Source organism: Nerophis ophidion, linkage group LG09 (assembly GCF_033978795.1).
Source record: "Nerophis ophidion isolate RoL-2023_Sa linkage group LG09, RoL_Noph_v1.0, whole genome shotgun sequence".
In the NCBI taxonomy this organism is placed as follows: Eukaryota; Metazoa; Chordata; class Actinopteri; order Syngnathiformes; family Syngnathidae; genus Nerophis; species Nerophis ophidion.
The window spans coordinates 48599501-48613424 of NC_084619.1; the positions used below are offsets into that span (position 1 = coordinate 48599501).

Consider the following 13924-nt stretch of genomic DNA (forward strand, 5'->3'; position numbering starts at 1 on the left):
ACTTCCTCACAGACAGACCCCATTCTGTGAGAGTGGGCAACAACACCTCCAGTGCCATCTCCCTGAGCACAGGCTCCCCCCAGGGCTGCGTCCTGAGTCCGCTGCTGTTCACATTGATGACCCATGACTGCTGCGCCAGGTCCACTACTAACCACATTGTGAAGTATGCGGACGACATGACAGTAGTGGGCCTCATCCGTGACAATAACGACATGGACTACAGGGACGAGGTAAAACATCTGGTTGACTGGTGCAGAACCAACAACCTGGTCCTGAACGTCGACAAGACCAAGGAGATCATTGTTGACTTCAGGAAGCACCAATCCAGCCACGCTCCACTCTTCATCAACGACACAGCGGTGGAGATGGTAAACAGCACCAAGTTCCTGGGGGTGCAGATCACTGCCAATATAACCTGGTCCCTACACACCAGAGCTCTTGTAAAAATAGCTCAGCAGCGCATGCACTTTTTGCGTTGGATGAAAAGAGCGCAGCTCCCTCCCCCCATTCTCACCACATTCTACAGAGGCACTATAGAGAGCCTGCTGACCAACAGCATCTCTGTCTGGACTGGAGCCTGCAATGCCTCAGACTGGAAGTCTCTCCAGAGAGTGATGAGGACGGCGGAAAAGATTATCAGGACTCCTCTTACTGCTATCCAGGAGATCGCAAAAAGCCGCTGCCTGACCAGGGCTCAGAAAATCTGCAAAGACTCCTCCCACCCCCACCAAGGACTGTTTTCACTGCTGGACTCTAGGAAGAGGTTACGCAGCCTCCGTAGCAGCTTCCTCCCTCAGGCCGTAAGACTCTTGAACACATCATAATTAAATCATCCCCTCAACTCCCCCCAAAATGGATTAACTCGCTGGAATAAAAAAGACAATATAACATACATCCATAAACATGGACGCATGTGAAAAAGTGCAATGTATTTATCTGTAAAGTAATCTATTTATTTATATCTGCACCTTATTGCTTTTTAAAAAATACTGCATTACCAAGAGCTAATGCAACACAATTTTGTTCTTATTTGTACTGTAAAGTTCAAATTTGAATGACAATAAAAAGGAAGTCTAAGCCTATAGTCTAATTAGAAATGGCATGCATGTGCATGTAAGAGCCAGTCTGCCCCACAACAAGAGAATATAGAAAAATAATAATTATTGAATACATTGTCGGACTACAATGGCAGACTTGTGCAAAGCTCTTCACTGATGGCACACTTGAAAAAAACAGCACATTTTGGAGTTAGAGTGTCCGCCCTGAGTTCAGTAGGTTGTGAGTTCAAACCCCGGCCGAGTCATACCAAAGACTATAAAAATGGGACCCATTGCTTCCCTGCTTGGCACTCAGCATCAAGGGTTGGAATTGGGGGTCAAATCACCAAAAATGAGTCCCAAGCGCAGCCACCACTGCTGCTCACTGCTCCCCTCACCTCCTCGGGGGTGGAACAAGGGGATGGGTCAAATGAAGAGAGTAATTTCACCACACATGGTATGTGTGACTATCAGTGGTACTATCAGTGGTAGGGACGGCGTGGCGCAGTGGGAGAGTGGCCGTGCGCAACCCGAGGGTCACTGGTTCAAATCCCACCTAGAACCAACCTCGTCACGTCCGTTGTGTCCTGAGCAAGACACTTCACCCTTGCTCCTGATGGTTGCTGGTTGGCGCCTTGCATGGCAGCTCCCTCCATCAGTGTGTGAATGTGTGTGTGAATGGGTAAATGTGGAAGTAGTGTCAAAGCGCTTTGAGTACCTTGAAGGTAGAGAAGCGCAATACAAGTACAACCCATTTATCATTTATTTACTTTAACATTGACTTAATATTGGGTTAATTCTAAACGGAATCGTTTGGACGAAGTTTAAAGGAAGGCAAGACTGTTTTATAAATATCCGCGCCATGCCTGCCTGATTTAAATAAACATTTCAGGACTTACGCATTGCCCCAGCACACCAAAACTGTTACCATCAGGTAAGAACATTTGGTTTTGCATAATAGGTCACCTTTTACATTGTTATGAAAAGTCTGACATGTCGTATTTGTAGAAAAAAGACACAAGAAATGTTTTCATGATTTTACATCAATATTCGTTCTCATCTTCTACATTTGACAAAACTAGAATGTGTTAAAGATATTATATTAATAATAAAAATTATAATCCATCCATCCATCCATTTTCTACCACTTATTCCCTTCGGGGTTGCGGAGGGCGGTGGTGCCTATCTCAGCTACAATCGGGCAGAAGGCGGTGTACACCCTGGACAAGTCTCCACTTTATCGCATTATAATATCACTCAAAATGTGTTATATCCGTCATCATTTGCTTTTAAAAACAAATAGGTCTGGAATGTTATAGTAAGAATATGAAAATTTCATATCAGTTATTGTGAACAAAATGATCACTGTTATCATAACGTATTACGATATTGCTCGAAAAGCGCTCATGCACACACTGATTTTTTGTCTGACCAAGCATTATTTTTAAAACGTTATTTTGTCTCTTCTACATGTTAGCGTGTAAGTTAGCCAGCGATTAGCGCACTAGCTGCCCTTCTCGGACATGAGCAGTTTCAACGTGAAGTTTTTAAAGCATGGCAATCAATGATTGTTGATTGTTTATCGTTTCAAACTTTGAAACGATAAATAAACTAATGTGAATTTTACCACGGTTTATCATCAATACTAGTAATCGTTACATGCCATATCTTGTTTTTTTTCCTGCTTTGGCAGCTTGGATTGGTGAGTGCATACAATCCTTCTGCTTCCAGTCTGCTGTGATCCTGCTCTCATACTATAAATATAAAGTTCCTTTTCCTGGCACTGCCGTGGCCCCGGGGCTGAGAGTGTTGAACTGAACATCCCTGCTTTGTGTCTGGCCGCCATTGTTTGTTGCATGATGTCAATTCCCATCACTTTCCACCCACATGTCCTGTCATTCCAGGCAGAACACAGCACATCTAAGACGACGTCTTCACTGTTCTGGAAATGTCACTTTCATAATTCACATGTACTTATTACATTGAAAAAAAACACTTATGTTTACAGACCAGTACATGGGTATATATATATATATATATATATATATATACATATATATATATATATATATATATGTATATATATATGTATATATATATATATATATATATATATGTATATATATGTATATATACATATATATATGCAAAAATTCCTACAATGTGTCTGCAAAAAATAAAAAAACTATTGCAATAATACCATATCTCATGGCATAAAGAATACATTATAAATTCTGACGTATATTGAGGTAGCGGCGTAAATAACAATATAGCCAAGATGCTACAACAGGAAAATACAGAGGATTATATTATTCAAAGTACACAAAAATGGTGTTTCAAACCACATAAAAAGAAATAAGTAAAATAATAAAAGCATTGAAATAAAAAAAAATTAAAAATAACTACTATTGGAAAAAAAGTAATCCAGTTACAAGAATATGTTAACGTAAAAATACTGTTTTAAACAAAAGCATTCAACACATTGCCTCAGTCACAACTTTCGCTACTTTTTTAACCCTGTCTTCCTGTTAATCATACACATGAGCCCAACTAACTTAAGTATCAAAAGTTTACATATTTTCATTTGAGAATCGATATTATAGCATAAAGATCTGATATCAGCAGTGTCGATATTTCAGTATCAAGCTGCACATCCCTAGTTTGTCCGCTGTTGCCCCCTGAAAGAGCCAGTGGTCACGTCAAGTTCAATTTCATCTTTCTTATGCCCGCCAGTGCCCATCATCCCAAGCTACCTGTACAACCTGGATGAGTCATCGGCCGTCGTATTGAACAACACCTCAGCCCAGAAGCAGACTGCCCCGGCAGCGTTTGAACAGATCGTGTCATTGTACAACAACACGGTGCGCTCATCGGTCTCTAACGCCACGGTGAGGGCGACGGACGGCGTCGTTCCGACTTTCACCACCGCTGGCGTCGTCGAGCTACCGGACAACTCCTCCGACTGCCCTCACTCCACCAACGAGCTGATCAACGAGAATGTCAAAGTGGGATTGTTGTTTGCCTCCAAGGCCACGGTGCAGCTGATCACCAACCCCTTCATTGGACCACTCACCAACAGGTAAGCACGCTCCTCTTTTTCTTCCTTGTTGATGCAATAATTGTCTTCAAGCACTCTTGCAGTCTGAGACTGGAAACATAGCATCAACACACATAATATACGATTGGCTCTGTAATAACACTCAGCTTTCGAGTTGCCAGCTAGCGATTAGCGGTGGTAGCTGGCAATTAACAACGCTGGTCACATGGTCCACTGCAGGGACATACAGTCATGATGAAAAACACATAATAAAACTGTGAAAATAAATATTAATATTTCCGTTTTTTAACATTTACTTGAATCGCTTCTCGTTACTGCATGTCTGAGAATGTTCTCATTGGTCCAGGTCATTGTCATCTCAGGGCATTCAATCGATCCTAACGAGACTGTTTGGTTTGTCTGCAAAGATGTTTCGCCTCTCATCCGAGTTGGCATCATCAGTTCATAGACTTAAAATGTTCAGATCTAGTCTTGCGGCTGGTGCCAAAACCCCAAATGTTTAGATTCCAAACCCAGGAGGATGTGCCTGGGCAAGGATGGTTTGTAGTAAGAAAAACATCTGTTTTGATGCAAACCAGCAATCCTACTGTCAAAGCCAATGACAGTCGTTGAAGTGTAATTTCCCTTCGTTAGGCTTTAGGTATTATTGTGTGGCAGAACAATCGCTGTGGATCGACAACTACCAGTCCAAAATAGTTGCAATCCCACGCGTAAGCATTCCATTCAGTTGGAAACAAATGGCCCAAATGGCATTCTGGTCCCGTTCTGTTTCTAACTCTTTTTGGAGGCTAGATTGCATAGTCGTTTTGGAAAGGTTGAAAGGACAGTATTGTATGTGGGGGACAGGTGTTTCTCTGTTTAGGGATGGTTTTTCAACCTTGACACTCCTCTTTCCTACCATCTGTCTCCCTGTCCGGAATCTGTACGCTTTTGTTCTCAAAGGAGTACTGTTTCTGCAGGTAGACAGCAGAGTTTTGGCCTGAAAAGTTTGCCTGTCTATGCTGTGCAATACATTGGCTTGGGGACGGCATAGCGCGGTTGGTAAAGTGGCCATGCCCGCAACCTGAGGTTTCCTGGTTCAATCCCCAGTTTCTACCAATGTAGTCACATCTGCTGTGTCCTTGAGCAAGACACTTCACCGTTGCTCCTGATGGGTCGTGGTTAGGGCCTCGCATGGCAGCTCGCGCCATCAGTGAGTGAATGTGGAAATAATGTCAAAGCTCTTGGAGTACCTTGAAGGTAGAAAAGTGCTATACAAGTATAACCGATTTACTTAGTGGTTGTTTTGTTTACCAAAATATAAATCAGTGCATTCATCATTACATTACATGTGTGCGTGTAAGATGAAGAGGATGAGGGCGTGACTTACTGGCTGGTCTGCTTGTCACAATGTCGCCAAAATAATGCTTGCAGATACATTTGTACACCATGAATGTTCTTTTTTGTACTGTAGACTGTTGAATCTACTGATGTTTTTCAGTTTTTCATGTGAGTGTGATATTATTATTATTTCTAATTGAATTATAAATAGAGAAAGGAGAAGTTGTAGGCTCTGTGGACCAGAGCCTCTCGTAGTACTCTGACTTGCCACACTGTGAGAACCGGGGCCAGGTTTTGCGAGTTATTTTTTTGTCAGATGCAAGATCGATCTTTTAAATCTCTTCTAAATGAATGAATTAATGTAAAATCTCAGCACAGTCCTGTTAACAAATTTCTTTTTTTGCTATTCATTTATTTTTCAAATATATTTTTGTTGAATCACTGATATGTACTTTGTGTCAACATGATGAAATATGAGGCTATATTTCATGTACAGCATTTGATAGTTCAATGATAAAACGTACTCTTGTTATGTTTTGTCCTGTTACTCATTTTAGGAAGCTTGTAGAAAAATACAATAGTTGTCAGAGATGAGCCAAGGCACATTTTGAGTCATTCTATCTGTCTATTATCAGATTTTGAGTTAGGAAAAAGAACAGGAATGTTAGTTTAATTTATTTTATTTTATTTTTGTTTTTGCTGCAGCTGTTCCATATACTGCAATATTGTACATGGTAAATGGGATTTGCTATATATTGTATATATTATATAAAAATATAATATAATACAATAATATAATAGTATGTATTATATACTGTACATATAATATGTCAACATTACATATTTGTCATATTTTATGCCCGAGCTTTCAGCCGCTCTGCCCCACATCTTTGGAACTCTTTGCCACCCGACCTTTGTAACTTGGACTTAATATCCCTCTTCAAGTCAAGACTCAAAACACACCTATTCCAGACTGCTTATTTACTCTAATTATCTTATCTATCTTTGTTGTTGTTTTCATTCAATTTAATTTTATTGTTTTGATTTTGTACAGTGTCCTTGAGTGCCCAGAAAGGCGCCTTATAAATAAAATGTATTCTTCTTCTTATTATTATTATTGCTACTACGGTACATTTTTAGTCTACTTAATAACTGCATTATCCTTTCCAACCTTACCCTTTCCATCCTTTGAAACTGAGCTACTGCGTGGAACAATTTCCCTTGTAGATCAATAAAATTTGTCTAAGTCCAAGTCTAATTAGTTTTAAGAGAGTTACAACTAGTGTTGAGAAAATTAGCTGAAAAACATAAACTACTGTAGTTTTAGTTATTAGTAGACTTAGACGATTTGGCAAAAAACAAAAAGGATCCTGATAATTTTTTCATATCATCCAATCTCGATATCATCCAATCCAGCAGTGTAGTTATGACTAGCGCACCAATATTTGCACTTGAAACTTTCGGTATCGTTATGATGCACATTGAGTTGAGTTGAGTTTGAGTTTATTTTGAACATGCAAGCATACAACATGATACATCACAACTTCCACTTTCTCTTTTCAACATGTTCAAAAAGGAGTAGGAAGAAGCAGAGCTTATTTAATCCTACCCCTTTTCTTTTACATAAAAGTTGCTAAAACTTTTGTTCACTTCCTGTTCTCAATTTATTCACAATATACTCCATAAGTAATCACAATAAAAATAAATAAAATTGGTGAAATAAGTTACATTTCATATGGTGAGATGAGTAAGATTATATTAAAAATGAATGAATGGATGAAATAAATTCAGAATATTTATCATGGTTCTTTTTCTTTGTACTTTGTAAACACTTTGAGTTTGAAGAGTTTCTTGAAGTGGATCATACTAGTACATTGTTTGGTTTCTTTGCTTAATCCATTCCATTGTTTGATTCCACATACAGATATACTGAAGGTCTTAAGTGTTGTACGTGCATACTAATATTTTAAATAACAATTTTCTCTAAGATTATATTTTTCCTCTTTTTTTGAAAATAATTGATGTATATTCTTGGGTAGCAGGTTATAGTTTGCTTTGTGTGTCGTTTTAGCTGTTTGCAAATCCACTATGTCGTGGAATTTCAGTATTTTTGATTCAATAAATAAAGGGTTTGTATGTTCTCTATATCCAGCATTATGTATTATTCTAACTGACCTTTTTCAATTAAGTGTACTTGTGTAGTTAATTCCTCATATTTCTACACAATAACTCAGATATATTAACACTAAAAAGCAGCAGAGAATATAAAGTGATTTTTGGTCTATCCATTATTGACTTGTTTCTTGCTACTTTATGTTGTATATTTTTTACATGAGATTTCCAGTTCAATTTATCATCAATCATTATACCTAGAAATTTGGTTTCATTTACTCTTTCAATTTCTATTCCGTCTAATTGTATTTGTGTTTGACTCTCTCTTCTCATTTTACCAAATAGCATTATTTTAGTTTTACTGAGATTCAAAGATAGTCTGTTTTTGTCAAACCATCTTTTTGATTTGTTCATTTTTTCTGTTATTATTTGTATTATCTTCTGTGTGTTCTCTCCTGAACAAAACACTCTTATATCATCCGCACATAATACTAAGAATAAATCTTTTGTAACTTTACAAATGTCATTTATATAGAGATTGAATAATTTTGGTCGTAGTATTGATCCCTGAGGTACACCACAGGATATATGTGTGTTTACCTCGCTTCAGGTATTGTTTCCTGTTCATTAAATAACTTCTTATCCAGTTTAATACCAACCCTCTGATGCCATATTGTTCTAGTTTTTTTATTAAAATATTGTGATTAATTGTGTCAAATGCTTTAGTTAGACTGTGATGAGGTGCCGACTTGTCCAGGGTATACCGCGCCTTCCGCCGGGTTGTAGCTGATAGTCGGCACCAGCGCCCCCCCGCGACCCCAAAACTGGAATAAGCTGTAGAAAATGGATGGATGGATGGGCTTTAGTTAGATCCATAAACACTGCTGCCGCACATTTTTTACTATCTATTGCGTTGGTAATTTCTTCTGTAATTTTAATTAAAGCCATCGAAGTTGAAACCTTTGCAAGTAAGAAGGATGCTAAAAGTGCATGTAGCATCATATTCATCAGATCACATTTAAAATGTCTTCATTATCCCAGACGCAACAGATAAACTTTTTAGAAATATGTTTCCATGTTGTTAATACAATTTTGCAATGATCTCTCGTGTGTTTAGTTTTTAGTACACATGCTTAAAATATATATATATATATATATAAATGTATATATATATATATATATATATATATATATATATATATATATATATATATACTCCTCTCTGAGCTGCTACCTTACCGTGGTAGAGGAGTTTGCGTGTCCCAATGATCCTAGGAGCTATGTTGTCTGGGAGCTTTCATGCCCCCTGGTAGGGTCTCCCAAGACAAACAGGTCCTAGGTGAGTGATCAGACAAAGAGCAGCTCAAAGACATCTATGGAATTAAAACAAAATGAACTCAGATTTCCCTCGCCCGGACGCGGGTCACCGGGGCCCCGCTCTGGAGCCAGGCCCGGAGTTGGGGCACGATGGCGAGCGCCTGTCCCCATGGGGCCCGGCCGGGCACAGCCCGAAGAGGCAACGTGTGTCATCCCTCCAATGGGCTCACCACTCATAGGAGGGGCCATAGAGGTCGGGTGCATTGTGAGCTGGGCGACAGCCGAAGGCAGGGCACTTGGCGGTCCGATCCTCGGCTACAGAAGCTAGCTCTTGGGACATGGAATGTCACCTCACTGGGGGGGAAGGAGCCTGAGCTAGTCCGCAAGGTAGAGAAGTTCCGGCTGGATATAGTCGGACTCACCTCGACGCACAGCAAGGGCTCTGGAACCAGTTCTCTCGAGAGGGACTGGACCCTCTTCCACTCTGGCGTTGCCGGCAGTGAGAGGCGACGGGCTGGGGTGGCAATTCTCGTTGCCCCCCGGCTCAAAGCCTGCACGTATGAGTTCAACCCACTGGACGAGAGGGTAGCCTCCCTCCGCCTTCGGGTGGGGGGACGGGTCCTGACTGTTGTTTGCGCTTACGCACCAAACAACAGTTCAGAGTACCCACCCTTTTTGGGTACACTCGAGGGAGTACTGGAGAGTGCTCCCTCGGGTGATTCCCTTGTTCTGCTGGGGGACTTCAACGCTCATGTTGGCAACGACAGTGAAACCTGGAGAGGCGTGATTGGGAAGAATGGTCGCCCGGATCTAAACCCGAGTGGTGTTTTGTTATTGGACTTTTGTGCTCGTCACGGATTGTCCATAACAAACACCATGTTCAAACATAAGGGTGTCCATATGTGCACTTGGCACCAGGACACCCTAGGCCGCAGTTCCATGATCGACTTTGTAGTTGTGTCATCGGATTTGCGGCCTTATGTTTTGGACACTCGGGTGAAGAGAGGGGCGGAGTTTTCTACCGATCACCACCTGGTGGTGAGTTGGCTGCGATGGTGGGGGAGGATGCCGAACAGACCTGGCAGGCCCAAATGCATTGTGAGGGTCTGCTGGGAACGTCTGGCAGTCTCCTGTCAGAGAGAGTTTCAATTCACACCTCCGGGAGAACTTTGAACATGTCACGAGGGAGGTGCGGGACATTGAGTCCGAGTGGACCATGTTCCAAACCTCTATTGTCGAGGCGGCTGATTGGAGCTGTGGCCGCAAGGTTGTTGGTGCCTGTCGTGGCGGTAATCCCAGAACCCGTTGGTGGACACCAGCAGTGAGGGATGCCGTCAAGCTGAAGAAGGAGTCCTATCGGGTTCTTTTGGACGGGTACCAGATGAGGTGGTTCGAGCATCTGGTCAGGATGCCACCCGAACGCCTCCCTAGGGATGTGTTTAGGGCACGTCCAGCTGGTAGGAGGCCACGGGGAAGACCCAGGACACGTTGGGAAGACTGTCTCCCGGCTGGCCTGGGAACGCCTCGGGATCCCCCGGGAAGAGCTAGACGAAGTGGCTGGAGATAGGGAAGTCTGGGCTTTCCTGCTTAGGCTGCTGCCCCCGCGACCCGACCTCGGATAAGCGGAAGATGATGGATGGATGGATGGATGGATATATATATATATATATCAATCAATCAATGTTTACTTATATAGCCCTAAATCACTAGTGTCTCAAATGGCTGCACAAACCACTACGACATCCTCGATAGGCCCACATAAGGGCAAGGAAAACTCACACCCAGTGGGACGTCGGTGACAATGACCCAGTGGGACGTCGGTGACAATGATGACTATGAGAACCTTGGAGAGGAGGAAAGCAATGGATGTCGAGCGGGTCTAACATGATACTGTGAGAGTTCAATCCATAATGGATACAACACAGTCGCGAGAGTCCAGTCCAAACCGGATCCACCACAGCAGCGAGAGTCCCGTTCACAGCGGAGCCAGCAGGAAACCATCCCAAGCGGAGGCAGATCAGCAGCGCAGAGATGTCCCCACCCGATACACAGGCAAGCAGTACATAGCCACCGGATCGAACCGGACCCCCTCCACAAGGGAGAGTGGGACATAGGAGAAAAAGAAAAGAAACGGCAGATCAACTGGTCTAAAAAGGGAGTCTATTTAAAGGCTAGAGTATACAAATGAGTTTTAAGGTGAGACTTAAATGCTTCTACTGTGGTGGCATCTCAAACTTTTACCGGGAGGACATTCCAGAGTACTGGAGCCCGAAATAAAAAAGCTCTACAGCCCGCAGACTTTTTTTGGGCTTTGGGAATCACTAATAAGCCGGAGTCCTTTGAACGCAGATTTCTTGCCGGGACATATGGTACAATACAATCGGCAAGATAGGATGGAGCTAGACCGTGTAGTATTTTATACGTAAGTAGTAAAACCTTAAAGTCACATCTTAAGTGCACAGGAAGCCAGTGCAGGTGAGCCAGTACAGGAGTAATGTGATCAAACTTTCTTGTTCTTGTCAAAAGTCTAGCAGCCGCATTTTGTACCACCTGTAATCTTTTAATGCTAGACATGGGGAGACCCGAAAATAATACATTACAGTAGTCGAGGCGAGACGTAACAAACGCATGGATAATGATCTCAGCATCTTTAGTGGACAGAATGGAGCGAATTTTAGCGATATTACGGAGATGAAAGGCCGTTTTAGTAACGCTTTTAATGTGTGCCTCAAAGGAGAGAGTTGGGTCGAAGATAATACCCAGATTCTTTACCGTGTCGCCTTGTTTAATTGTTTGGTTGTCAAATGTTAGAGTTGTATTATTAAATAGAGGTCGGTGTCTAGCAGGACCGATAATCAGCATTTCCGTATTTTTGGCGTTGAGTTGCAAAAAGTTAGCGGACATCCATTGTTTAATTTCATTAAGACACGCCTCCAGCTGACTACAATCCGGCGTGTTGGTCAGCTTGAGGGGCATGCAGAGTTGGGTGTCATCAGCATAACAGTGAAAGCTAACACCGTATTTGCGTATGATGTCACCTAGCGGCAGCATGTAGATGCTGAAGAGTGCAGGGCCAAGAGTATCGTAACTTTGGAAACGGTGATACCCCTGACAAGCACTAGGTCTATCGTATTACCGTTGCGATGCGTGGGTTCATTTATTATTTTTGTGAGACCACAGCTATCAATTATAGTCTGGAGCGCTACGCACGGTGGGTCCGTTGGGGTATTCATATGGATATTAAAGTCCCCCATTATGATTATATTATCGGCGTGTGTCACTAGATCAGCAACGAACTCTGAGAATTCATTGACAAAGTCCGAATAGGGCCCTGGGGGGCGGTAGATAACAGCCAGGTGTAGAGGCAGCGGTGTGACAGACCTCATAGTAAGCACCTCAAACGATTTATATTTATTATTTATGTTAGGACTAAGGTTAAAGTTTTCGTTGTATATTAGTGCGACCCCCCCACCCCTTTTAAGAGGACGGGCAATATGCGCATGTGTAAAGTTAGGAGGACATGCCTCCTAACTGTACACATATATATATATATATATATATATATATACACATACATATATGTGGGTATATATATGTGTATATATATATATATATATATATATATATATATATATATATATATATATATATATAGGTATATATTGGTGTATACATGTATATATATACAGTATATACATATATATATACATGTGTATATATGTATATGTGTATATATGTATATGTATATATATATATATATATATATATATATATATATATATTGTCACGATCAAAAGTTTACATACACTTGTACACTTGTAAAGAACATAATGTCATGGTTGTCTTTGGTTTCCAATCATTTCTTATTTTTTTGTGATAAAGGGATTGGAGCACATACTTGTTAGTCACCAAAAAACATTCATGAAGTTTGGTTCTTTTATAAATTTATTATGGGTCTACTGAAAATGTAACGGCTTCACGGTGGTAGAGGGGTTAGTGCGTCTGCCTCACAATAAGAAGTTCCTGCAGTCCTTGGTTCAAATCCAGGCTTGGGATCTTTCTGTGTGGAGTTTGCATGTTCTCCCCGTGACTGCGTGGGTTCCCTCCGGGTACTCCGGTTTCCTCCCACTTCCAAAGACATGCACCTGGGGATAGGTTGATTAGCAACACAAAATTGGCCCTAGTGTTTGAATTTGAGTGTGAATGTTGTCCGTCTATCTGTGTTGGCCCTGCGATGAGGTGGCGACTTGTACCCCGCCTTCCGCCCGATTATAGCTGAGATAGGCGCCAGCGCCCCCCGCGACCCCAAAAGGGAATAAGCGGTAGAAAATGGATGGATGGATGAAAATTTAACCAAATTTGCTGGGTCAAAAGTATACATACAGCAATGTTAATTATTTGATTAGATGTCCCTTGGCAAGTTTCACTGCAATAAGGCGCTTTTGGTAGCCATCAACAAGCTTCTGGCAAGCTTGTGGTTGAATTTTTGACCACTCCTCTTGACAAAATTGATGCAGTTCAGCCAAATGTGTTCGTTTTCTGGCATAGACTTGTTTCTTGACCATTGTCCACACATTTAGGTCAGGACTTTGGGAAGGCCATTCTTAAACCTTAATTCTAGCCTGATTTAGCCATTCTTTTACCACTTTTGACGTGTGTTTGGGGTCATTTTCCTGTTGGAACACCCAACTGCGCCCAAGACCCAACCTCCGGGCTGATGATTTTAGATTGTCCTGAAGAATTTGGATGTAATCCTAATTTTCATTTTCCCATTTAAAGCACCAGTTCCATTGGCAGCAAAACAGGCCAGGAGCATAATACTACAACCACCATGCTTGACGGTAGGTCTGGTGCTCCTTTAATGTTAGTTTTGAACCCCAAATACCTCCACACTGTGCTACACGCACCCTCTTTATTAAGCAGTAGAATTGTTTTTTGTTTTTTTTTGCCATTTTTCCACTCCACGATGTTATTGCTTGTATTTTATCTGTGTGTGCGTTTTGACACACTCAACATCATGTACCTCGGCTCTGTACTCACCGTTGCATTCATTCAGATGAAAGAACAATGTTTTCGGTAC

General features: G+C 41.5%; 1 protein-coding gene across 1 annotated transcript in view; it reads left to right on the top strand.

Moving 5' to 3' along the window:
* LOC133558828 (synaptic vesicular amine transporter-like) overlaps window positions 1-4233 on the top strand; it is a 42469-nt gene extending 38236 nt beyond the window's left edge. The window contains exon 3 of the mRNA XM_061909963.1: window positions 3771-4233. Coding sequence (XP_061765947.1) covers window positions 3771-4120 — 350 coding nt within the window. The 3' untranslated portion in view covers window positions 4121-4233. The remainder of the gene's footprint in view (window positions 1-3770) is intronic.
* Window positions 4234-13924: the final 9691 nt, after the last annotated feature.